Source organism: Aquila chrysaetos, chromosome 5 (assembly GCF_900496995.4).
Source record: "Aquila chrysaetos chrysaetos chromosome 5, bAquChr1.4, whole genome shotgun sequence".
NCBI lineage: Eukaryota > Metazoa > Chordata > Aves > Accipitriformes > Accipitridae > Aquila > Aquila chrysaetos.
The window spans coordinates 62,278,000-62,305,506 of NC_044008.1; the positions used below are offsets into that span (position 1 = coordinate 62,278,000).

Here is a 27,507-nt window from a genome sequence, read left to right on the forward strand (position 1 = left end):
TCTATAATTTTGTGTGAGTCTATAGGTATAGATGAGTTTTGCAGTTGGTCTCCAGCCAAGATAATTTTGACATTCCCCCAGCCAGAGAATGTGATTTTGTCAGTTTTTCCACTGGATGGGAAAATTTAGATGAATACCAAATGATGAAAATGCTGAAAATTGATGAAACTGCAGACAAGTTACACAGAGTAAAACACATAATCAAACAAACCCTGCTAAAGGTACCAGGAGATGACTTTGGGTATAAATACCTAAATGACATCCTTTAGCGAGTCCCACAGTGCTCTATGCAATAAGGTGTCAGCTGGCAGGACACAGTCTACTCTAGTCACTATTCAAAGATGCTGCTTTACATTTGTTTGTTTGCTTGTTTGTTTTTTTTAAGGTATTCATGAGTGTTTAGAAGTTGGAAATAGGTTAAATGCTAAATTAATAAGGAGAATACTGTGGCAATTATTCTTTCTGAAGTTCATGTGAGGGAAGTGATGGTGCACAATGACCACAAATTAATCAATTATAAAGCTAGTGGACTACATATAATTTATCTTTTTTCCACAAGATGTGAAAAGCATGAAGAAATTATGATGCTAATTTTAAATTGTACACAATCAGATGCTGTTATAGGACAGGAGCCAACAATTGATTGTAGGAAAATATAGGCTAATGAAAGGAATCTCTGCTATTGGGTAGAGGGGCAAAACTTGAACCTTGAAAATAAAGGTTCATTTAGTATTTGAAGTATAAAGAAAGATGCAATCCGTACTGAAGAGAGTAGAAAAAAGAGGTTCCAAATATTTCCAAATATTAGATTCAATTTTTGGGAGGCAGCAGGGGAAGAACTGTGGGAACACTCAGGTGGGAAGGTACCTCAGGAGGTCTTTTGTCCACCCACCTATCAGCTATGAGGTAAGACCAGGTTGCTTAGGGCTTTACCTAGTCAAGTCTTGAAAACCTCTCAAGTTCAAGCCTCTCTTATCTGAACCTATGCTCAGTGTGTCTCTCCTACAATGCACCAGTGTGAAAAGCCTGGCTCCATGTAATAAATAACCTTCTTGTAGAAACTGGACGACTGCTAGACATTGTAGATATTGGAGGGCTTCAGGTCCCTCTGAAGTCTCCTCTGCAGGCAGAAAAAGCCTCAGCTGCTTCTCATATCACATGTGCTCCAGCCCCCTCAACATCTTGGTGGCCATCTGCTGAACTTAATCCACTTTGTTCCTGTGTTTCCAGTGTTGTGGAGCCTAAAACTGGACACAGTATTCTATATGTCATCTAATGAATGCTAAGTGGCAAGGAATAATCACTTCCCTGGATCTACTGGGTATGTTCCTCTTAATACAGCCCAAGATGCTGTTGGCTTTCTTTCTGCCAGGCACATTTTCAGCTTGCTGTGGTCTCAGTGCAACAATATCCTCAAGCCCTTCTCCACAGTTAATCTTCAGCAATTATAACAGCCCAATTGTGCAACCACATCTTTTATTCCGATGATATTGCAGCTCATTGACTGCATGTGGAGATCTAGGTCCTCCCACTTGTTTCTCAGGCTGTTTGCATTTGTCTACATACACTTGAGGTGGGTTTTTCTTTACCCTGTTTTATCATTCCTGAGGTCTCATTTTTTCCTGTTGCCTTGCACCTTTTGCTTTCCATCACTGTTGGCTTCTACCTCATGACAACACCTCCCTCCTCCATTATTCCTAGTTTAAAGTATTTCTCAACAGGCTGGCCAGCCTGATCACAAAGATGCTTTTGTCCAGCTTTGTTGAGTGGACCCCGTTTCTTTCCAACAGCTCCTCATCCTCTGAGAGACACCTACAGTTGTCAAAGCAAAACCCCTATCACCAGGACCATCTGTGCACAATCAGGTGTTGACCCACAGGATCCATGCCCTCCTCCCAAGCCTTGTCCTTGCAGGATCAATGAGAACACCACTTGGGGCCTCATGTCCTACACCTTTACCCCTCTTGACATGCTCAGGGTCTCTGTGATAGTATCATTTGTGTCCACATGGATAATCAGCATGGAATCATAGTCTGAGGGCTGTCTAGGCTCCAGCAGTCTCCCTGAAACACCTCAGATCTAAGCCCCCAACAAACAGCAAACATCCCTGGATAGCAAGTCAGGTCACCAGATAGTGGCCTCTAATCCCTGAAGGACATAGTCTCCCACTACTGTCACTTGCCATGCTCCCCTGGTTCTGATGCATGTTTCAGGCTCAGTTGGCTCTGAATGCTCCCCAGACAGAGCTTGTAGCCTCTTGCCTGCTGCCAGAGACCAAAATTATTCTGCATTTGCAGATCTGCCAATGGAGAAACAGTTGTCCTCCTCTTGCCAGAAGCCACAACATCCAGTGTTCCCGGTCCTGAGAGTCTCCAGTGAGCACAGTCTCTGGCTGCTCTTCCTTCTGTTCATTATAGGGGTTCATGCTCTCATCTTTGCAGTTTTTCTGTGAAGATCTTGTCAATTTCTTTTTCATCATTCCTTGTGCTATGCAGCCTTCTCACCTCCCACAGTTCCTTAACTTCAATAGAGCTTCTCAGCCACAGCACACCTTCTACAGGTAAGGATATTGCCTTCACCTGCTCCAGCTTCAGCAAGTGGCCCCAGGCAATTCCTGCAGCCCCAGACCCAGAGACATGCATCCTTCTGCAGGAGCCCAGTCTTGGCCAAGACCTCTGCTGTGCTTGGGACAGTTGCTCCAGTTGGTGTTGGGGGCAATGCCCACTGACTTGTTACCACAAATGCTGAGTGCTCACACAATGCCTTCAGCAGAGTTTCTGCTGCTTTGAAGAGCAATGGTCTGGGCCCTAAGCTTGCAGTCCAGCAGTCATATAGCTCTCTCCCTAGCACTAGTTGCAAGAGCACTTGAAACTCCCTGATTGGGAGTCAGCTTTTCCCACTTGCAACCTGGATCTGAAGAGCCTTGAATTTGCTCCCAGAAGAACTAGAAGCAGAGCCCAGAAAAGCTGCACAAACTACAGGCACCAGCAGCCAGCAGCAAACAGTCCAAGCAGTGTCTGAGGTGCTTGCCTGCATTCTGCCCACAAACTGCCTGTTCCGAGGTCACAGCACTCCAAGAACCAGTTACGCAGCAGATGGAGACTGGGCACAGGTGCCTGCCACCCCTTGGTTGGCTTCCCACCAGCTCCCTTCTGAGGAGACTGGCTTATGTGTTGCTTTGTTATCTCACCTTATTGTCTCTCAATTTTCCTCTCTTGCCACTAATGGCCCATGGTTTTCTTCTGAGCTAACTGTTTTTAATTGTGCTACTCTATTATCAGCTTGACCTTATCACTGGCCATAAACTGACCTACTATGGACTCTGCTGGCATAACAAATTCGGACTACATTTGTGTTAGGATTGTTTTGCCTGAAAAAAGTGTACAGTGATTTCTCTAAAGCCCAGAGCTGCTCAGTATACTGTGTAAAGCCTCTGCCACCCAGCATTCACAAGTGTGTTTCCTAGCAGACTCTTTAACAGAAGCATTCATACAAAAATGAAGAAAAACTGGTGTCCAACAAAGTAGGCACACATAGCTCCGTTCCATGGGAAAGCTCCACGTTGATCCTCCGAGTGGAGCAGCTATGTATTCCTCATCTATGAGGATCGTAATCACTTCTACTGTCCAATCTTTAATGTGATTGTAGATTATTCTTCATGTATAATAATCACAAATCAAATTTTGTTTCTTTCTGGTACTGTTGTCAGAATGATACATAGAGAATTTCATAGATGAGTTGTATGTTGTCTACAACCATGTATCTTCCAGATTTCTGTTTGCCTTCCTAGCCATTTTAAATGAGTAGTATTTACATTGAAAGCCTCTTCCCTCTATTAGCCTTTCTTTCACAGCAAATCCTATGCATATGGTGAAATTCTTGAATCATAAGCTGTAATACACAGACTTTCCTGGAGAGATTGTACTTTTAATAACAAACACATTATTCAAGCCATGCAATACATGTGGGCTGCCATATTTTCTGCCCTACTCTTTGTGGGTTTTGGTTTTGGTATGGGATTTTTTACAGTCTTTTCTATAAAGAATTAGGGTGGAAATCCATAATGCTCTGAAATTCTAACAGACTCACATACTTTATATTAGCATTAGAGACTGCTTAAAAATCAGAGCAGTGGAGGACCTGTGTCATTGTCTTTTTCTGAACTGAGACACCTGAATCTACTTTTCCAATACTAAGACTTCCTTGAAACATCCATGGAAATATCATTTTTTTATTAAGAAAAATAACTAATGCTACACAAATATACATTTTTATTAATTAATACTGTTTCATTCTGATCTAGTATTATGATTTACAGAATGCCTTGAGATACGATTCAAATTTACAGAACTGAAATAGTGGCCAGGTGACGCAAGCCTTTTATTGGGTGCGCAGGGTCCTCTGTACTGTTGTGAAAAGAGTTCACATACACATTGCAAGCTTTCTCTGGAGCTGTATGATCAGGAAACTTGTATTTAATCTTTAAACGCCTTTCCAGCATTTTTCTTTTGTGCTTGAATTCCAAAATAGTTTTTGTATATTTGTTAATAGTAGTGACAGCTGCAGCCATACAGCAAGCGAAGGAAGCCCATGCGAGACTATAAACAAAAAGGTTTATCAGAAATTAGCAGAACATTTTCATATCCAGGTCCTTCAATTTTATTTTTGAAAATACTGCATACATATGATTGTATTAGTGTATATTAGGGAAAGAGGAGCATGGTGGGGAAGGAAGAAAGATTCTTAGTTAATGACCATCTACATACCTTACTTATGTAGTTGACCTCTACATATAGGTTATAATATTCATATTTAACGTTCTGGTTTAATGAAACCCTACCTTCAATTTCTCTGTTTACTCTACTTAGAGCTTAATATCAGAAGGAGGAACTATAAAAAAATGGGGATGCATAAAAAATTAAAAGGTGCAGTTATTGAGGCTACAAATCTCACAGGTGACATTAAGAAAAATTGTGCCAGTTATCCAAAAGGGTTAAAAAGAAAAGAGAAGGCACAATTAAATAGCTGACTAAAGCAGGCTCAGAGCACTGAAATGCATTTCTGAGAAAATACAGGTCATGACTAAACAGAGATAAGGACATAAACTCTGAAATATTAGAAGTAAAACCATAAGAAGACAGAACTAAAAAATATTGAGGTACAACTTGCTAAAAATGTGTGAAAATTCCAGACTGCTGGGTGGGTAATGCATGCTGGAGATGTAAAAGTAGCATGTAAAAATATGGCCACAGTGGAATGAATTGGAGTTCACAGTGGAGGAACTTATTCATCAGAGCTTTTCTTAACATGGCAAGGTCACAATTATCTAATGAAACATGTGCTTTGGTGGAGAAATCAGTTTAAGAAACTCCTGCTTATCTCTCCTCTGCCTCAGTGCTGTTTGTTCTCACGTTCTTGCTGTAGTTCAACAAACTCATTTAGGTTTTTAAATAACTCCTCTTTTTTTTTTTTTTTTTTTTTTTTTAAGCATTATTTTTAGCTAGGATTGGTTTCCAGGGTGATCAGACAACCAGATGTGTTGACGGAATTTGAGTGTGCTGGAGTATGACACATAGATGTGAAGGGCTCCTAGAAGCAGGAAGAAGGGGAGCAGCTTAAGCTATCTTTGCTCCTGAAGTCAGTCAAACTACACTCTGACTAACTCGCAAATGTGGGGAGCCACAGAAGAGCTCTTATAACAAAGCGATAGCAAGAATAGGGGAAAATCACCAGAAGTAGATAGATTTACCTCCCCATGTGAATGGAGCATGAATGGGACAGCAGGCCTACTTATGGTGGTATGTAACCTGTGGATGAAGCCAACCATGGTAGAGAAGAATTGAAGATTAAGCCTCTGGAATGAGATAGAAGTGGCAGGTCTGCAGTAGTCCTGACCCATGTAATGGGCATTTTTGGCTGAATAACTGAGGTACAGTAGCATTAGTAGACAAATTGATAGAACTGATATTATGAAGCACAGCTTTTGTTGAAGGTGCTTTTCCTAATCCATCTGTTGAAGCCCTTTGAAGGACTTGATGACATAAGAGTAAGAAACTGATTTCAAGAAAGCTTCTATAAAGGCTTCTTAGCAAAGACTGAAAGAAATTAATCTCTTATGAGCAGATTTTCTTGTAGACCAATACTGTGTTAAAAGAGAAAAAACAAAGGACAGAAATAAATGGTTTCCTTTGACAATACAAGAAAGATAACAGTGTGATTCTTCAAAGTTTTTGCCAGAAATTTTGCTTTTCCATAAACAATTTGGAAAAAACGGCGAGTCCCCCATCTGACTGAGAGAACTGAGGAGGGAAGTGAGCAAAGTCTCACCATTGAGAGAGCCAGATGATAAAGGGCAGTTTGGCTGCAGTGGAAATTCAGCTTCAGGAAGGAGAGGATTTGATTTGAATTCTGCCCAGAGGCAAATGACAAAAGGAGAAATCAAACAGGTCAACTCAACAAGGAAGCAAACTAAAGCAACCAGTCATTCATCTGCATAAAAGAAATGCTGGTAGAAGCTCAGCTGGATTATGGGTTTTCCTTTTACTGCATGGAGTATCCCATATGAGGTGTCTTATGGGAATTTAGTACAGGGCAGGTCTTTAGAGAGAAAATGTTGTCTCTTGATGTGAGGATGCCTCAATCTGAGAAACACAAGGAGTGAGACATTCACCAATAATAGAAACATCTTTCAACCTCCAGGAAAACTGCTGAAGAAAAGAAAAGAGAAATATGGAGGGATTTACTGAGGAGATGTTCAGGGATATCACAGAGTGACTCTACCCATCATAAGCAATTCCAGCACTGAAAAGGAAGAATAAAGGTCTTCATGCTTCCTGGGCCAGGTGGAAGAGAAACCCTGGCCATAGCAGCTGGATGTGAGGACAGAGGGGGAAATGTGGCAAGTAGAAGATCCATGACAGATGCTCAGTAGTTCTTGCAGGAATAGCTGCCCTACTAGGTCTGGTGACTGTGATGAAAAGCTGCTGCCATGGGCCCAATTCTTTGTTTTCTTTGGCTGCTAAGGAGACAATTATAAGTCCCCATGAAAAGGTAGCAGAGTCCTTGCCTGTGCCTCTGCCTGCCTATGCCCCTGTCATGGTCTTGGTGACATTGTTGGCCACAAGTGGGTGCTGAGGTAATTAGAAAGGGAGTGTCAGTTATAATAATTAATGCCCCTTTTTTGGCATCTGTTCTTTTTCCTCTTGTAAAAGACAAGTAACTTCAGCATCCTTCCTCTCTTACCATCAGATGAGCTTCTCACATGCAGGCAATGGGAGGGCAGCTAAGAGAGGCTGAAATTAGGTTTCATACAAGAGGAAGGGAGGTGCAAATGTAGGTTACCAGAAGAAAGACAACATTATATATGAAAGGAGATTAGAGGAAAGAAACAAAGGGAGACAGATGGGAGGCACCTGTATGCATGGCTTGCTTTATTTTTAGATTACTATCAAACTGGGAGACATAGCTGCCATTTAGGCTGAGAAAAGGAAAGAAGAAAGTGAATCTTGAAAGAAAAATGGAGCATACAATTGATTAGAAAAAGGCACCACACAAACCACCCTCCCCAATGTCTTCCTGCATGTAGGCACTGATGGCTTGGAAAGTCTTGTGCTGGTACAAGCATTTCTTTGGGCATTCAGTGGCCCAGGCTGCACTGAATTGTTAGAGGGCAGCCATGAAATCCTCAGTTCCTGAGTGCATGCCATATGGTGAAAGTCCATGTGCTCAGGAGAAGGCTAGCTGTAGTGTCAGCAGTGATGACATCAGTAATGAACATGATGACAGTGGCAATAGCAGCATCAATGGAGTTGTGCCAGTAATAGCAATGGTGACAGTGATTTGGGTGTTTTTCTTCTCCTTCCAGTGGGATGGAAAGGAGGGAACAGGCTCCTCAGTACCAGTTTTCTGTTTCCACTCCCATAGGAAGAGGGAAGTAACGAAGGAACACTTCCCCTCTTTTCCACTAACCACTCTTCTTACTGATTTTAGAGTAAAAACAGGCCTAATCTAATTCATGAAAGAAATGGGGAGACCTCCCAGAAATGTGATCAGAGCCCCAAATCAGGGAAACAAAATTATTATTGCAAGAACAAAACCAAGAATGAATGGAAGCAGTTAGAGTCAAAGAAGCAAAAAGTATCTAAGTCTGAAAGGAGGGAAGAAGGCACTATTTGAGGATCCTGCACAGCTCCTGTGATACCTGTTGAGGGTATCCAAGTCACCCTTGGACATTGTCCAGGGTGTTGTCTGGATACTTGGTATTGGACCTTCTCAGACCAGTTCTTCCTGACAGAAGGGGAATCACCCTTTCCACTTTGAGCAAGTGGACCACATCATCTGCTGGACAAACAGGATAAGATACACCATTTGTCATGATTTGGCTAATCTTCAGTACTTGGGAGTACTGACCAGGCCCATCCTTCAGTGCTCTGAAAGCACTAGCGAAACATATCCATTTATACACATATAACAATAGCTTCAAACATACTGCATCTGCTTGGGAAACAGGCTCCTGGAAAGATGCAGAGCAATGTACAGTGAACTTCAAATGAGATTTGAGTTATTAGGAAGGTGAAAAGTAACAGAACAAAAGACAGAAGAAACCCTTATTTCACTGCAAAAATCCCTAGTGAGTCTGCATTGTAAAGGCTGCATACAGCTATAAGCTCTTGTTCAATAAAAGTACAATAAAAGTAGAAAGAGCGACAGGAATGAGTGACAATGAGCTGTGATCTCTGCTGTCAGAGCACATATGAAGGAGACAAACAGCCTGAGCTCTGCTCTACTGACCCAAAATATTGGTCCTGACTGACTTTTGATTTTACCCAATACAGCTGTTCCTACTTTTTTTCCCAGTCACAGTTGCGGAAATAGCAGTTTTCAACACCTGAACATTCAAATTCTTGCTGTTGATCAGATTTGATGGATTTTCAAAGACACCTCTCTATAGCAAAAATCCTCTGAACAGCCCTTTTTCTTAATAAATTCACTAGATCTCCTCAGAGGATATGTTGCAATTATTTACAGGGCCAAAATAATGTGATTTTATCTAAGCCTGTTTTCAAAAATTTGAACCCTCTTGTCTGAAATGTTCCAAATACCTGAAGCATATATCTGATAAGGAAAAATTCAGCCTAAATGGCTAAAGCTGGAAGAGTTTTAAACAACTTATGTAAGGCACTTGTCCTGGGAGATGACGTGCTAAATCTGGGTCTGATGTGTATAGAGAAGAACCTCTGCTTCGTGCAGAGCAGTTGGAGGTCTCTGTACTGACTAAAGAACTGCAAATGCAAACCTCACAAGTTTATACATTCTATGCAATAATCTGACAACTGAATTTGGAGAAAAACAGCTGGTTACTGAACTGCATCCCCAGGAGTGAAATAAGGTAGACCCATTCCTTATAAATTAGGTATACATTCCTTGAACATAGGGTGAAGTGACTGAAATGTAATGGAAGAACCAAACATAAACCAATAGGTACCAATAGGACCAGCCATAATCCCATGTGTGAGGTCTCCAGTCTTCAGGACCAAGATTTACAGTCATTTGAAATACAGTTGTATACATCATGTGAGCAACCATGCCCAGAAGACCTAAAAAATAAAATATCATAATAACATTAGAGAATGTAAATTGAGGACATTTTTCTTTGTCACCTTTTTGCAGTTGTCCCTTGACTTCCTGAAGAATATTTTATGAAGTGTCTAAATTCCATAAATCACTCAAAAATACTGGACATTATAATCTAAATGTATTTATGTATCATGTATTTGCCAATACGATCACTACTAACAGTCCCTTGACACCTACTTTGTGTGCTAGAGGAATCTAGGGGAGCAATGGGACATGTAGCCCATAGATTTTAAAAGGCAACAAGTTGATTGACTCTCATTCTCTGAAAACTTCTTAGTAATTCAACCTTGAGGAGGGATCTGCCATCACAACAAAGTATTGCTCAGTTGCATTGCTCAGGACACATTTCCTACAGTTTCCTATCATTCAGTGGAAAGATTTTTCAAAGATGTGCAGTCATATGCCCTTTCCCAGTGCCTCAAATGCAGCCAGATTTATCAAAGTTATGTAGGTGAATGAAAAAGTGAACAAACACTTAATGGCCAGTAAAAAGCACTGAAAGTCTAGTTTATGAAAGGGGCTTATATTTAATAATTTAATTTTCAAAATTACTACTAGGCTGCTGCTTAAACATGAGGGTATCTGTTTTCCCTTAGCATTTTATCTTCCAGTAGTGAACTTCCCTGTGAACATCTATGTTTTTGTTTCCAGCTTCATTTACAAATCCATCAATACCCTTGCAGTATCAACTATCCCACTGTCTAAAACATGTTAGCTTCTCAGAGCAGATGGTCCCCAACAAACTCACAAGACCCAATTTGTTAGGTTGTCCTAAAGTAGGTCTGTTTCATGAATTCTTAAAAAACTAGCTAGCTAGCACACAGTATCTCAGTCTAGGGCACATGTCCTTGGGCATAACAAGTCAGTGCTGACAAAGACCTGGCTTCAGTGATCACTGGGAAATGGTCTTCCCTGAAATACTGTTATTGCCTGAAACACCATCAACAGGCAATTAGGAGAGCGCTTTTATGTGGCACAAAGCCAAGAGGCTTCATGCTGTGAAACACAGCATTCGGTGGTTAGCTGGCACCCTGATAGCACATTCCTTAATAAACTCTTTGGAGAAAGTTGTTTGACTGTCAATGTGGCTATTAGAGAACAGAGACCAGTTGTCCATCTCTCACCAGAGAGGTGATATGTCATAGCCATTTTTGAGTTACATGAACGTCTGTCCTGAATCCTCCAGTCTGGCTGCCTAGAAATGCATATAACTGGAGTGTGAACATGAGCTCCTATGCTGGAGCTCTCAGCTCTTGTACAAGGATTAAATTCTGAGCCAGGCTTAACATTTCAGCTGTGGCATCAGGGCAGTTTGGTGCCTGAGAAATGGTGAAAATTTAACTAATTAGATAAAAGGCAAGCATATTCATATATGGGTGCCTGTCAATGTTCATTTTGAACAAAGGCCACTGAGGGCTACAGGACAGTGGTATCAATGTGTATTTCATAGCAGTGGAGTCAACCAGCAGTACACATGTATTTAAGAGAAAACCCTCACAAATTAGAATAATAATTTCTGTAAAGTCAAGAGCTGCATGTGGGACATTATAAACCTACATACCTATGGTCAGAAAAATTCACACTGTGATTCTTCTTTTAAGTCACCATGTTCTGCACAAGTTATAACATACATTTTAGGATTTTATTCAGTCTGAGCTAAAGACTGAGAGAACTGAGAAACCAAACACTAGCTTTAATGTGTTTTTTTCAATGGTTAAATACTGTAACAGTGGGGTTTTAATTACGCAGCTACTGTTTCCAGTAGCTGAATTTAAATTTGCATTTTTCTGTTAGAATCGAGATCATGTTTGTACAAGAAATTGTATCTTCATTACAGATTAGGGCAACTAGATTTGGTTTATATCTACAAAGGATTTATACATAAGTTTAACAGCTAGGACAGATGCTCTTCCACTTTTTAATATTTCAATAAATTTTACTAGTGGAAGTAAACAGAATGTCCAGGAAAAGCCTGCTGCTTACTGTGTAAGCCTCCTTAATACTGTACATGCCAAAACCAAAAAGAATATTAATAAAAGTGAATATTTATGATTATCGGGAGAGGGGAAAGCTGCTAGTAGTGGGCAAAACTGCCTAAAGAGTTGAATGAAGTTCACTACTCTTTCTTTGGAAATAGACATGACAGTGGATCATGAGGTTTGGTGAGATACAGGAGAAATGGGGCTTTTTTTGAGCAGTTAGTAGAACTGGTGGTAATAGAGATTTTTAACTAGTTGGACAGCTTTGAAGAGAGTAATTCAGAAGAAAGGAGATATTCCAGCAGGTTCTCAGAGTTCATAGGCAGCAGAGTTTGGGGACTGCTCTCTGGACTACAGGGAGCTGAGATAGCAATCTTCAAATGTGTAAAATTTAACTGCAAAGAGGGAGGAATCATCTACTCTGTTGCAGGTGGGTATCCTAAAAGAAATGCTGTAAACAATTACAGCAGCCAGGGCTTTAGATTAGACATGAAGAAAATCTTTAGAACGGTATGAATTGGATTACATTTCCTAAGAAGGTGACAGAAACTTTAGTACCAAAAAGGGACCATTGATTTGTTGTTGTTGTTGCTGGGGGCTTGGGGATTTTTTTAAGATGGGGCTAGACAAATATCTGTCAGGAAAGGTTTAGGAGAGTTGGGCCTAACTCAGGGCGGAGTGATGGGTCCCTAGAAGTTTTATATTTCCGTAAAATTAAGCAAAACTGGAGTGTTTCAGAAGTAATCATCTGGAATATCAAGTTAAAGTCCTTGGAGGTTCAGCCTGGTGTCCACATTTAGTACTGGCCTCCAGGAAGATTGTGCAGAAACTGGGCTAGAGAAAGACTAGAGCAACAAGAGTGATCAAAGGTGTTAGAAATACAGGTGGTGAAGTCATACGACATGATTCTCAATCATTTCTTTTGGAGAAGATGGAGGAGAGATGTGATAATTGTCTTCAACTACGCAAAGGCTTCTGCAGAAAGGAAGAAAATTATTTCTTCCCCATTATCACGATCAGACATTTAATAAACTTCATTTATTTAGCCAACAAAAATGAGATTGGAAAATGAATTATATGTGTGATTATCTTTAAGAGGAAAAAGTGCAATAAAAAAATCTGTAATTCATGAAGAAAGGCACAACAATCACAAATGCATGAGTACTAAATCCAGAAACATTAGGATTAGGATCAAAGTCCAGAATTTCGACAGAGAAAGACAATCTTGAGATTAATTCTTTGCCATCTGCCAGGTGTTTGACTTGCAGTTAGATGCCATTCTAAAAGAGATGCTTTCACCAAGTATAAGTCACTTTGGGCTCTGAACAGTCCTAACCAATATGAAGCACAGTGGCATGTGTTCCACAAGAAATGATAATAAATAAACAGTATGATTGCTTCTGGCTCTAAACCTAATAACTCTATGAAACATTGTTCATGTTGTCCATAATTGCTGTTTTTACTGCAACATTCCTCAGTAACAATTCTATAATATAGACAGAATCACAGAATACTTCAGGCTGTAAGACACCTTCAGAAGTGTCTGGTCCAACCTCCTCCTGCTCAGCAAACAGTCAATACTGAATTCAGACCAGATTCCTCAGACTGGACTAGGGACACTCTGAAGTTTCTTCCAAACTGAATTTGCCTAGGATCCCATAATTAAATAGTACTGGATTAAGAAGTAATATGCAGAAAATGAAAGACAATTTTGATGATAATTCTGTACTAACAATTATCCAATTACTTTTTATTCCCTCTTAAAAGTGCTATTTTAATTCAGCTATTCCTAATTTTATACTTAGCATGTTAGAAATAAAAAAATCAAGTTATTTGGAAGAGTATGTTACTTTTTTATCTTTGAAAACCAACCTCACAATGAAATTAAAAATTATAAAACTAAAATAATGAAGTTAAAAATAGCAAAAACTATAAATATAAAATATAAAAATAATCACATTAAGAAATAATTGATTGAAAATAAATTTTGCATAAAATTTTGCTGCATCTTGTCTTGTTAGTATCTCCATAGGTATTGTAATAGTTTTGAAACTTAGACACTGTTATTAATTTTCAGGTGGAAGTCTATCAATGTTGCATTTTCTGAATGTAATAAATCGAGATCCTTAACTGTACCTGCTAATACGGTGACTACTGCAGAAAAGGCGTTGATCTTTAGCCCATCAATGACAGTACTGTAGTAGCACATTTCTACTGACATAAGAATGGCTCCAGTCAGAAGCAAAATGATGTAGAGAAGCTCTGCTACAATAGATAGCCATAAAACCCCTGGAAAACCAAATCAATAGCACTGATATTATAAGTAGTCATTTAGTATTTTCACTGTTTCTTTCTTATTCATTTATATTTTTTATACAACATTAAACAAAAGCTCAAAGGATGTGAGGATGTGATTATAACATCTATAGGAAGACTTCAAGGTCAATGGACACCCTAAATTATAATACCCTCTACTGATTTGGCCATTTAGTGGAAGAGCGCTTGCACGTTCTTGCTATACACTTAAAAAGCTTACAGTACAAGGTGGAGCAGCATGGTTTTATACTCAGTAGCTACACTAAAATTACCATGAACCAAAGTTAATATAAAAAGAAGAATTACTATCCAATTATCTAGTTGATGACATCACGGTTGCTGAGTCCAGAGAGAAGTGTACCAAAACAGAAGACCATGTTACCCAGTTAACAAACTGCAAGGCCATGCACACAGCCACATGTCCTGAGGGTGCAGTCATTAAATAAAATCTTCCCCATGGACTTAATTTTCCACCAAACAGGATCTTGATTTTTTGAACAGAGAAGCCTTCATGAGCCCAAACACTCTCCAGGTTTCACTGAGATTCATTTCTCTGGTTATCTGCTAATTCATCTCTTTCTGGATATCTGTTGATTACATCTTACACAAGAAGTTAATCTTCCCATTAAAGTTTCTCAGCCTGCTGTTTTACTATTAGCATGCTAATGTCCCACAGTCAGGAGCAGGAGGTCTTCTTGTGTCCGGATAATAGCAAGAACTGGACAGCAACCTTCCCAAGCCTTTTTAAAAAAAAGTAAGTGTGTCCTGAGACACCTGGTTGCACATTCAAATAGTGATTTCATGTGAAGGTATATACTAACAATCATAACTTAAAAATAGAAATACTGCTAAGACACGTCCTTGATTACTAAACACTACATATAACAGTAAACAATGTTTGTGTGGTAAACAACCCCTACAGCAGGCTCTGACAGTGTCTGTGGGACTCGTCTGATTCAAAGGCCATTTAGACATTAAATTCTTGGGCCAGGCAATGTGTGGGGCTTCCTGGGCACAGTTTATTTCTCCAGCAAATCTTTGTCTCAGTAAAATACTCTGGTTTTGCTCAGCAACTCCAGATGTTACATTGCCCAACAGTATTGGCTGCTCCAGCTATCAGAGCTTGCATCTTACATATGCACTGAACAACTGTGATAATGCCTGTGTATGATGTCTAGGAATGATAAATTCAGGAGAGGTGAGCCTGACACATCCTGAGTTTTGTGCACATAGCAGCCATTTGCATGTGCAGAACACAACCTCGCTCTTCTCCTGTGCAGGGCAGGAGTCTATTTCCACACAGGATTTCACTACCCAGGGATAGCTTCCCATTGTGGTTATCAGGTCCCTAGATGCTGTCTTAGCTGTCTTGATCTGACCTGCAGGTGTCTGTGGCATTTGCTGATGCTGTTCACAGAGTTAGTTTCAGCACTATATCCACCAGTGGTTTCACATGTGAGGAGCACTCAGGGCAGGGCCCATAATCCACCCTGCCTTTCTGAGGACTGTGTCGGTGTGACTAAGAACCACATCTCATTTATATTTTTTTCTCACTCTATAAAAATCTTGAATTACTTGTGCACAGTGACAAGCTGCAATAGAGGGCAGGAGGACTGGCCTTCAGATACTAAGTTTTTCTTCTTCCTCAAGGGGCTGAAATTGCGTATCCAGGAAAGTACTCCAGTCCCAGTATCCTGGACAGGCAATTTCAATGCCCTGGGGATGAAGGAAGACTTTTTTTCCTGGATTAGCCACTTGCAAAGTAATTCATCTAACCATATCAGTAGTAGAGTTTACATCGGAGTGGGGGTACTTAACAGCACCTGCAGGCATGTTCTATAGGAATGTGAACAATTCTTTGAAAGAAAGAGGGCAACTCTCTGCTTTCAGGAGAATGGAAATGCCTCCTTACAGCTCTGCGTAAGGTACAGGGAGGGGATTCAGCCTGCCATCAATATTGGGTTGGTCCACAACACATCTCCCCCAAGTCCCCTCAGCATACTGCCTGCCCTTGTTCACACACTGCCTGTCCCTCTACCCTCTCCCGGCCACATGGTGCAAGCCACAAAATTCCTGACTGTGAATATGGAAGTATAAGGAGAGAGGGAGCAAAAACTTACAGCTCTTGACTTCCACTACCCATATTCAAAGTAATTTTAAAAAACATTTGTATTCAAATGAAGTGTTTTCAAAAGACATAGATTCATATTTTAAGTCATGTGGACTTCATTTGGAAGTTGAAAAACTAAATAAAAGACAAAAAACTGTGTGGGATTAAAGCAAGCATTCTTGATATCAAAATACAGAAAATTTATACTGGTAAATGTGATCAGGGAAGTTTTATCTACTCAAAAAAAATATGCATAACTACCTCGATCAGCAGCTGGAGTCAGACTGATGAAGCTTCTACATTTCTCACCTTAAAAAAAAAAAATTACTTTAAAATAAAATTCAGGATTATTTTGTATTCTGTAATGATCTAAAGAAAGAGATTACTAGAAAGAAGAAAATGCAAGATCTATCATAAAGGCGCAAACTGAGATGATCAGGAGCAACTGTTTCTGATGTATGTTTGTACACACAGAGTCCCTGGTACATGAACCTACTCCTGGGACTTAGCTGGAGAATCCTTCCAGACTTTTTCAAGGCAGAACCAGAGTCTGGGAGATTTAGAGAAAGGCTATGAATTGATTTCCAAAAGGTTGTAGCTGTGAAAGCCAGAATGCGAAAACAATCAATTCCTTTGAAAGACTGGCAGCCTGTATACTATCTTCCCTATGAAGGAAGACCTGCTCTCCTTACAGCAACAAGGCTGCTGCTCACACAAATTTCGTCTAAGCTTGATTACAGTTTCTTTCTGTAAGCTTTGATTTTCAAACCCATGTGACCTCCTGACCCCCACACAGATGCTGTGAACAAAGCTCTTGGAATTAATTCTGCTCTGCTCTGAAAATACAGGGTGGGTTTTTTTCAGCTACTAACTGCACCAAGTTGGAAAACAAGAACTGCCATAGCAGATGCACAAATTAAGCAACCCCGGTATCCATAGCAATCACCACCTGAAAGATGTCTTTTGGACATGTATTTTGCTCTCATCTTCAACATTCACCCCCTTGAAATTGCATAATTTACAAGACCTTCTGGTAGAACTGGACTTTCAGGGCAGGTGACTGCAAAAACCTTTGCATTTTGTAGCACAGATGACAGCTGATTTGATTTCTCTGAAGTTTTGTTCTAGTTGTCATTTGTAAACTGATCAGGACAATAAGGGGAAAAACTTAGTTTTGATCTGGATTTACAATAAATGCCCCATTTCTTGAACCAGCTAAGCAATTCCCTTATACAAACATCCAAAATTAACCAGAAACTTTCTTTAATGGCAAGCTAATTTCATTCTACTGACATTTACATACTCAAGAGTGAAACTCAATTAAATGCCACCACTCATGACTAGTAAGTCTCCAAACTATGTTTTAGCAGGGTGAAACTAATCTTCTTCTGCTTTGATTTATGAAAGGTGAGATCACAGTAAGAAAGTAGAAATACCTGTGCTTAAGAGGAAATCCATTAAATAACTTGAGATCTCACCGATTTAATTGTTTAAATGATTTTTAAAACAAAAAAAATCACATTGGGCTTTTTATGTTGCCATAGGAGATTGTAAGTAATCATAAGGCAAATATGGGCTTTTTTCCCTAAGGGACTAAAAACATGAGAAAAATAAAACACTTTCCTGTTAAAGTAACTTAACTTGCTGCTCTGGTTAGAAGAATAAAAAAAAACATTTGTCTGTACTACAAGCTATCACTCTAAAGTTCTTTGCAGAATTTATTAGGATTTTTTTAGGAATTCACTAGATAGTACCCTCTAAGATCCCCCTTCCCAGAGAAGAGTAATTTTTTAAGGATACTTTTTCCTTTAAAATACATACACGATATTGCAGCAAAGAGGAAAATGACACCAAATAAGTAGGAAGAACCCTAATTAATTTCTTAAGTAAATTTACATGGTTTTACTCACCTTCTTCACCTACAATTTCTTCACAGGAATACCAAATCCCAGCATGAAACTTTCGGTCAATGAACTTGTCATCTCCTGTCTCCCAAATATACTGCACAGCATTGCTGTTGCTGGCATCAGGACTATTAAAGCGGATGCAGTGATCCCCTTTGCTCTGTCCTGTACAGAAAGGTTTGGCAACTTTTCTCGTCCCTTCACACCAGTAACTACTACTGAGTGCTGTAATAGAGAAGACTAAAGAGAGAAAACTGAGAGAAAATGCTGCTGAGGCTCTCTGCCGTCTGTCTGCAGCTGGGACTGAAACTGGCATCCTCCAGGACTGCACTATGAACTATTCTAGAAACAACCTTTTACAAAGCTATGTATATATCTTCCTGGTGAAACACCTGCCTGAATCTACCATCCCATTCTTCATTCTTCTCAGAAAATTGTACCAGCTTAGTAGTTAAGACAGAAAGCAGAGATATGGGCATGACCAGAAATCATGTGGCAGGAGAGATTAAGAATATAGGACAGTGTTGTTTGGCAGCAATGTCTTGTGAAAGAAATATGAGGAGGTGGGACAATAAATTATAGTTTGCCCCATGAATCACAGGAGTAAAGATACACAGAACACAAAAGCATTGGAAGTACCCCACTATGAGATCAGAAAAGTTTTATTTCTACAAACAAAATATGCGTATTTACCTTGATCAGCAAGTGGAGTCAGACTGATGGAACTTCTCCATTTCTCAACTAAAAAATAAACAAAAACTTGCAGTTCCAAATGCTCCTGTTACACTGAACATTGATTAAATCAAATACAGTTGTGAATCTTACTATAAAGAAATTCTTGAGATAAAATCAGTTGCTAAATTAGAGTATTTCACAGCATTACAGCACTTCCTAAGACCACTGGGAAGGTGATTGCATCTGTTTGAAATTCCACCAGTGACAAATGAAAGCCATAAGTTACATGACACTGCTATTGATGGGCTTCTGAGCACCATGCAGTCTGCCTTCATGAAGGCATACGGGAAGTCTTGCCCAAGTTAGGTGAAACAGTAGAGAAAAAGCTGAATTATCTTCATTTGGTCTGCCCATCTGTTCTCTCTGTGAAATAGCATTTTTTTTCCTTCTTCTAAGAAACATTTCCCACCTTGACATGTTATATATGTTGCTTTTTCTGCATGTTTGATAATGCAAGTAAGTGATGCAAAGAACCAGAAGGAGCAGAAGTGTTAGTAAATGACTGCTTCATTTTACAACTGTAAGGTCAAAACACATGCCCTAAGGGAGACTGATGCCACAGGACAGACACTGAAGTCACATATGTATCTTTTAATGAAAATCATTCTGATTTTTAAGACAAATCTCTACCCAGAAGATGTCAGGGTTGGAGAAGCCAAGGATGTGGCTAGACAAGTCCCAGGATAAAACTCAAAGAAACAGGATAAATGCCTGCTTTAGGCTGTTATGAAGATCTCAGCTTGAAGAGCTGGCCAGTAACAGAGTGAAAGATCAAGCAGTTATCTGGACTAAAAAGGCAGAGCAAAACTCCCAACCTGAAAGGCTTGAGCCAGGAGTTATTTTTTCCTCCAGCTTTGTGTTACTGTATTTTCACAAGGATGTAGCACTCGTGAACTCCACTTGAAGCCTCTGTGCATTGACACTGCTTCTGGACAGCATTACCAACTGCCCAGCAAGTCTGAGAACAGGATTGGAGGGAGGGAGGGAAGTCATTCTAAGGATTAAACACTTATCTATGTGCCTGTTCCCAGGAGTAATCTGCATATGGCTGTATTCAAACATATTTTGAGCGCTGTGAAACCACTGACTCAAGGCAGTTGAGTTCACTTGGGAATAACACTGACACCTCTTCAATATGTACAAACTTTACGGTTTTATGCCCATTATAAAATTTAACCAGCATAAATGTCATAGCATTGCTGTTTTTGACTAAATAGACCTTGTACTAGACTCTGAATCAGTCTCAGAAGACTTCAGAAAAAGCTCTGTCAGCTGATATATTCTGGTTGACAACTGCAGTCTGAGATTTTTCACTCAGCCAGTTTTCTGCTTATGTCCTATCAATGCTGGTACCACAAACTTTTAAATCAGTTTGCCGTGTAAGAATAGGAGAAATGTGCTGCATAAACATTTATTGGTTAGACCTGTCATACTGTGAAAAAAGAATGAAAATAAAAGAGGAGCAAATAAATTAGCTGGATCTTCCTTCAAACAAAGTGTTATATTCAGTGATTTTTGCTGGAGTAAAGTTGAGACTGAATGAGGGTGGACAGCTGTGGCTAGCGTTCAGCATTATGACCTTCCTGATTTACATTGTTCTAGTAAAAACTCTGAACAGTAACCCAGAAATTCAAACTTCAGCTCTGCATTCTGTCTTTACCACATAGCGCCAGTTTATTACTGCAATTACAATATGGGGATACTTTAATGTGGGTCTCCTGCACTGGCCTAGTCCTGGGTAGCATTAAGTCTAGAGAGGGACCACAGAGGTCATTCAAGTATAAACTTCAGATGATTTTTAAAAGTGAGCAAATAAAAACTAACAACTTGTAGAAGTCAAAAACTGAAAACAGAGCCTCAGCTGCTGGGTGCTAGCTATCAGTAGAGAAGATGAGAGGACTTACATACTACTGAGCAATAGTGAGGATGTACCACAGGACGCCCTGTGGATCTGCTCATCTAGGGTCTAGACAGACCTCAGGGTTTCTTGAGTATTAGGACATTTTTCATGGTGATCTCAGAACAGCTCCAATACCAGAGCACTATTCAGGTCTTCTGGTTTTAACCTGATACAGAGCTGATCTTACTCATATGGCCAATATAAAATGTGCTTCTATCCCTTGTAGCAATACACAGATGAGCAGTTGCTACAGGGGCTTTGAAGCGCCTCTCCCTGGTCCCCAGAGTTGCCCTTAGGCGTGGCAGGGAGGAATGTGTATACTGACAAATCAACCCAGGAGGCACAGTAGTGCGGAGCAGCAGTGCCCTTACTGTCAAGCCTCTAGAGTTGGCTGGATGCATTTCCACCCTGAAATACTTGTCCCCAGACCACTTCTATACCCCATGTCCCAGTACTCTTTTCTACCACATCCAGACTTTATGTAAAGATGAGATATGGGTATACGTTATGCCCTTCCACCTCCTGGATTCCTCTAGAGAAAGTTTTAGCACGTGTGTAGAGGGGGAGTCAGGTCACACTGCTGGCCAGGTTGATGGGGAGAGCTAAACACAGTTTGGGTTTAGCCTATGTCTGGCATTGAAAACAGGGCTACTGCTGGCCTCCACAGTCCCAGTATTGCACCTCTGTCTGTTCTCCAGCTTAGCTGCTCAGGGTGCCTGTGAATTCTGGAAAGAGCATGAGCTATCCTCTAGTATGAATAGCTGCAAGTTTCATTTCTCTTGGAAATGGAGGAGGCAACATCTACTTTACTCTCCATATTGCCAACTCAAAGCATGACAATCGTAAGCTAGACCCTAAAATTATTATAGTATAGATGGTTTTATTCCCTGAGCCTGCATAACACATAGATTTATTAAAGTTTTCAGGTTTTTCTCTGCCAATAGAAAAGTTACAATTTTTTGAAAATTAAAGCTGAAATTCATTGACAGTTTCCCCAACCTTGCAGCTGAAGCTGTGAAAAAAACCACTGAATGTCACAGGAACTGTAGTAAAACTTTAATTGCTGGTAACATCATCTTTTGCATATTTAGATTCTCCCCAATCCTGCGTTGACTGTGCAGATTTGACAAAATATGATCAGAAAGGATAAAATTCAGCTATTACTGAACTGCTTCCTAACAGCCAACTGGATTCAGCAAGCTTCCTACACAAAGTTTTTCTGTGTTCTGAGGCATTTTTAATGGTTTCATGAGGTGTATATAAATATATATATATATTTATGAAGCTGGATTGCATTCTTGCAAAACCACTGGCAGAATTCCCGTGGAGTTTCAAGGGAACAGGATCAGCCCCTTAATGTTTTAATAGTTTTCTGACTTCTTATTGGCTAAAGGTCAAGCTACAATAAGCAGACTTTCTGTGAAGTTTAGAGTAAATTCTCTCTGCCTTTAATCAGAAAAAACAAAACGTAGTTGGAGTCTAGCAAGCCTAGACACTTTAGTAGACTTCCTCACTTATTTGTAAGAAGATTCATGGGACAGTTGCACATATAAAAGAAGACATTTTTACTTTTTTCACAGGACGCGGTGATATATTTGATCTACAGCATTGTGAAATAGCAGCATATTGGGGACAAATTTATTAGAACGGTCATGGTGACACTTCTTGGTCTCTGTTCCAGCATGGGACTCTTGTCCAGAATATCTCCCACACCGGCTAGCTGTGTCATGGTGTTGTTTCTAGTGAAACAGGTAAGCTAATTCAATAGTTAATAATGGACAGCATAAAAGTGGATTCCTAGCACATAACATTTTAACCTTCACAAACAGCATGTTTGTTTCAAAAATAGTTTTGACATAGCAATTTATGTTTATTAAAAATTAGTCATGAGACATGTTGACTGAGAAGCTGTAGAGTTTTGTATTAGAACTCACTCTAGGTCTTTTATTACAGTTTTCTTCTATTAATGTTCATTCATACAGTGAATAAATTGTGTTTACATCCACTTATATAATCTCTTTTCATAGCAGTATTGATCAGTATTGAAGTATATTTATTTTTCAATTTTCCTACCAGATATCAATACTATTGCGAATCATGTTTATTTTCAACCGGTTTTCCTCTGTTCTAAAAACAGCTTTGCTTTCTTTCTAGCACTGTCTTTTAGCCTTTGACTTGTACGAGGGGTGAGCATTGAATCTCACATTTGTGAAATCTGGTGTTATTGGTTTCATTCTGCACCTCAGCTTCTTACAGAAGGCTAATAAATCTGTATGCGATTTCTACTTTTATTTCTTGTAGAGAGCTACTAAACTATTCACTTCTTTTTTTTCTAAATCTATAAAAAATCTGAAAGCTTGCTTCTTTATCTGTATTGTCTTTTGATTTGGAAGAGTTTTAGGTATTTAATGACAAAATATCTCAGTATAATTCACTTCAAGGAAATTTTCACTTATGTTTTTAATCATTATTATTTATTTATTAATATCAACCTTGATTTCAATATATTTAAAAATAATTTACTAAGATGTAGTAAATTTCAATTCATCTGAATAAAATTAATATATCGATTTAGGGTACATTTCTATGAAATAAGTGTACATGAGAATAAGTGTAATTGACAGGCTTACTTTAAACTTGAAGTAATAAGGTATATCTATCCACTCGTCCTCCATTTAGCTGGGTTACTAAGGAAGAGAGTTTGCATGTGTGTGTGTTGTAGAGACCGTAATTGTGTTCCTAGCTTTTTTATTACGAAAAAGTTACCAGGAGACACATAGTCTGGGTTTGTTTTTTTTAATAGAAAATATTCCTAATACTTTTGTATAATTCAAATTTAGAGCTTCTCTCACATAAATGAATATAGAACTGAAACAACTCTCATGTTTGTGAGACACCTTAAATCTGTAGGAAATCTTGACCAAAGCACTGGTTCCATCAATGCCATCAGAAAATCTCCCAATTACTTCTGTGAGATCAAAACTTTACAAGACTATAAATCACAGTGAATTACTTTGTCAAAGTGATTCCTGTAACTTGTTTAAAGAAATATGTGTTGTATTTCTTTATATTTTATTTAATAAGAAAGAAAAATTTAAAGAAATAACAATAATAAATCACTATATCCGTATTTTCTAGCAAGCACCTCTATAGATATGAAAAATATCAATCTGAATAAACCAAGATCATGGCTGAAAGAATAAGTAAATATTTACACTCTTATTTCTAGTTTATACCTAAATTGAAGCTTTTTTCTGTCCATAATAGCATAGTCTGAATAAACAGAAACATTTCCTTTCACTGTTAGCTTTGTATAAGAAATTAAAAGGGTGAAATCCTGGTTATACTGTAGTCAGTTATGAAAAAAATTAATTTAAACCAGTCTGTTTGCGACCTAGGATGTTTATTATTATAATCCACTTCCTAAGAGAGAGCTTCAGGCAGTGTTTTCTGCTGCATTCAACATATTTTTAACCAGTGGTGTCATCTTGGTGCAGTCTGTGGGCTCTGAGCAAACAAAATTAATTGAAAGACCCTTCCAGGGAAGGTTGATTAAATTGCAGTACGGGTGAACTTCGGTGTGAGCAGGGTACCAGGCTCACATGCTGAGGCAGTTCATTTACTACCAACAAAACTTCAGATAGCCTGAAGTGAAGAAATGTCCAGTGTACGGCAAAAGGTCATGGATTTTCTGAGCTTCTGTCTTGGACATTGGAGTTTAATTTCTTCTGAGTTGGAAGTCCTGTTTAAATGCTAGTGGCTGAATGTCAACTGAAGCATAAAACTGAGATCAAAAGCCATGCTGAGTTGCATGTTGCCACTGCTTGAGACCATGATAAATATACTTGAAAGCTTGTATTTCTACCACTGAGCATGCATTGTATTTAAATTTTGATAGCACTGAGTAGCCTAAAACTTAGATCATAATAAAACCCCACTGGGATCTGTAATCACAGACCCATGTCAGATGTAGAGAGCAATTTGTTGATTCTTCTCAGAACATGCCCACAGGACTGGGCCTTCTCCTACATATGGAAAAAGCAGGAAAAGCCCCTGCGATCTCAGCAGTGATTGCGGTGCTCCTCACATTGACCCACACTGCAGACCTCCTCTTTCAGAGGGAACCTGCGCCCGTCTCTGAAGAATAATAGCAACATGGATGTAAGACACAGAGGCAAGCCTGCCTCTGATTTTTTTGTTGAATCCTTTTCACTTAGTTAAACAGACATATGACATCAAGGTGTCCGACTTCCTGAATTTCCCCTTCCCTCTTAAGCCTTATTCCAGGCCCCACACAGTCTGTCTTCTCACTGGACAGTGAATAGCTCTGTAGTGCACTTAATGGAGAAGAGTCTTAACAGGATGTCCCACTGCATAAAACACTGAAGTCTTCTGTGTGGGGCACCTGCATCAGTCCCTTTCAAGCCAAGAAGGGAAAGAAAGCTGATTTTCCTCATTTCAAGGCACTGCCAGCATTCTTCAGTCTTTCTCTATACATATGTCCTTACAGATTTTCCCCAGAAAGAGTGGAGACCACTGCAGACTGAATAGTCACATACGAACAGCAAGCTTGCTTTTTTTAGCTGCTTTTGCTAGTCCCTGTGTAAGTAGCTGATGATCAGTTCACAAGTTGCTGCCATTCAAGTCATCATGGTTTGCCGTTGAATATCTTGTTTATCATTTCTTTGGTAAGATAAATATATGGGGATTTCTTAGTCTTTTAGTTTAACGTTTAAGGCCACTCCAGCACTTTCCTTACAACTTGCAAATTTATTGTCATCTCTTTTGAGGTATGACCATCAAAGTTAGTCATACTATCCAGGCAGAGTTACACCAGGGAAAAATACTACTCATTAATATTGTCTTGTACTCCTTTTCAACACCCTCCCTTGCATCTACAACTCCAGAAATGTCAGTAGTATCCTGTACTGCAACATTGTCTACAGGTGGCTCATGTAATTTCATTTCTACAACTAAACATAAATTCTCAAAAAGTCCTGACATACATCCTCCAGCTGTGGCTTCTAGGAGTAAACTGTTGCAGTAAGTCTATCACAGTGCATGCTCTGCAGAGGGGTTCATGTTTCTCTGTGATCTAAATGGCCCTTGTTAACTGGTCATTGTCTGCTCCCCTGTTAATTTCCAATCATCTGCACATTTTTTGATTAAAAATTTAGATTATTTTATATGTTCTTTGAACTATATTTCAAATTAATTTTTGAGGTCAGCTGACAGCTTTTAATTTTTTTGTCAGGTGCAGCTCTGATTTTATATAGACTTGATTTGTTTTTTTATCAGAAAGTCTTGCTGTACAAAACCAAGCATCTCACAGCTACTTACACCAATAGTGACCAGATATTGCCCATCTGACTCCGCCTGCAACTTTGTAGAAATTGACAATTACGTAAGGAAGTGATGTGAAACTGTCATTTATGCCTAAAATGTTCCTTACTCTTGTTAAGTGAACTTCTTCATGACTGTATGTCAACCTCTTCTCCAGGAATGGAACCAAACAAGCAGCCAGGTAGCTGCTGTGAGGCTTTCCTTGTATTTCCTTGGCTGTTTAATGCATTTGTTTATTAGAAACTGAAGTGCTATCCCTTAAATCAAGCAGTCTTTTCTACAGATGCGTCATCTCCATGTCTTTGCCTCTTCAGATGAGGTTCACTGACCTGGGAGTGTCTGAAGAATCTTCCCTGGCTCCCAGCATTTTAAGGCCTACATGAGGGAAATGTCAAGATACTTTTTATTTTGGAAACATGCATTCCTTTCTCATGGCGGCTGTAAATATTCTCTCTTTATCTTGCAAGCCCATCAGAAGAAGAATAATTATAGTCTTTCTACTCCATGGAATTTAAAGTAGGGTGTCTGGAAATTAGCTGAGAGACTAACAGCAGAGTATTGGGCAGGCAAAATTTTACACAGCAAAAACATGCATTAAAGAGTGGTCTCATGTAACAGCTAGATAATAGTCTCCACTGTTCTTGTTTCACAAGTAAATAAATACTATTTTCTTTATTTTTCCAACAAACATAGGTTCAAAGAAAAAGGTACAGGTGAAATTCACAGCCATACATTATCCTGGTTATTTATCTCAGCCCTTGGCACATCACCAAGCTCAGACAAGCTCAGGACAACCACATGTGTGAAAGGCAGTTTCCAGAAAGCCTCTAGTCCAGACAAAAGGAAATTCATTTTCCCTGGAGAGCTGAAAAGCATCCTTTGATATAAGGAATGTATTTTTTTAGAAAACTTATATTTAGTCTGCTCTCCAAAATTTGGTCTTTACAATTGGTAATGTGTTCAACCAGGAGTGAATTCTTCATTTTTGGTGACTTACAGTGACAGTGTTCTTTGACTACTTGCCTGCCTCTGGCCTGTCAAAGCCCTGGTTTCAGGACACCAGCTGGCATATTACACAGAGACTGCTTAGGCTGGTGTTCTTTTCCCTGGATAAATAATGACCAAGTCATCATGCTGATACTGAACTGTAGGCAGTATCTAGCATTATCCTTTTTCTACTGCTTTGCTCCTAATTGGACATTTCTTCAACAACCCAAGTCTAACACAACACCAACGAATTTTGCATTTAACTCTTCTATTTTTAGCCATTCCTTTCCTAAACAGTAATTATCAGCTATGGCCCTCTTGAAGGCCTCTGGAGCCAGAGTGTTGTGTGATAAAGATGTGTCAGAAATATGGATATTTACACAGAGCAATTTAAAATATGAAAGTCCCATTGGGAAAGTTGCCACCCTTATATTGATAAGGTGTATGCCACAGATATCCACCACATCCTAAATGCATCAGTCACTATATATAAAATCATTATTAAAATCTGTCTATAGCTGGGATTTTTAATTTTTTTTAACAGCAGAGCAGATTTTATCCTAAGAGTAATTTTATCAGTAGAGACAAATCTAATTA

At 39.2% G+C, this 27,507-nt stretch overlaps 2 protein-coding genes across 2 annotated transcripts in view; one reads left to right on the forward strand and one right to left on the reverse strand.

The window, feature by feature from the left end:
* Window positions 1-4,342: 4,342 nt before the first annotated feature.
* On the reverse strand, window positions 4,343-18,322 carry GSG1L2 (GSG1 like 2). Its single transcript, XM_030014771.2, has 5 exons — window positions 17,952-18,322; window positions 16,303-16,350; window positions 13,752-13,904; window positions 9,485-9,596; window positions 4,343-4,598 (listed from the first exon to the last, which is right to left on the reverse strand). The coding sequence occupies exons 1-5, from the start codon at window positions 18,259-18,261 to the stop codon at window positions 4,343-4,345; spliced, it is 879 nt and encodes a 292-aa protein (XP_029870631.2). The 5' UTR covers window positions 18,262-18,322.
* A 3,894-nt stretch (window positions 18,323-22,216) lies between these two features.
* GLP2R (glucagon like peptide 2 receptor) overlaps window positions 22,217-27,507 on the forward strand; it is a 46,048-nt gene continuing 40,757 nt past the window's right edge. Inside the window, exon 1 of the mRNA XM_041123750.1 lies at window positions 22,217-22,331. Within this exon, the coding sequence (XP_040979684.1) occupies window positions 22,233-22,331 (99 nt within the window). The 5' untranslated portion in view covers window positions 22,217-22,232. The remainder of the gene's footprint in view (window positions 22,332-27,507) is intronic.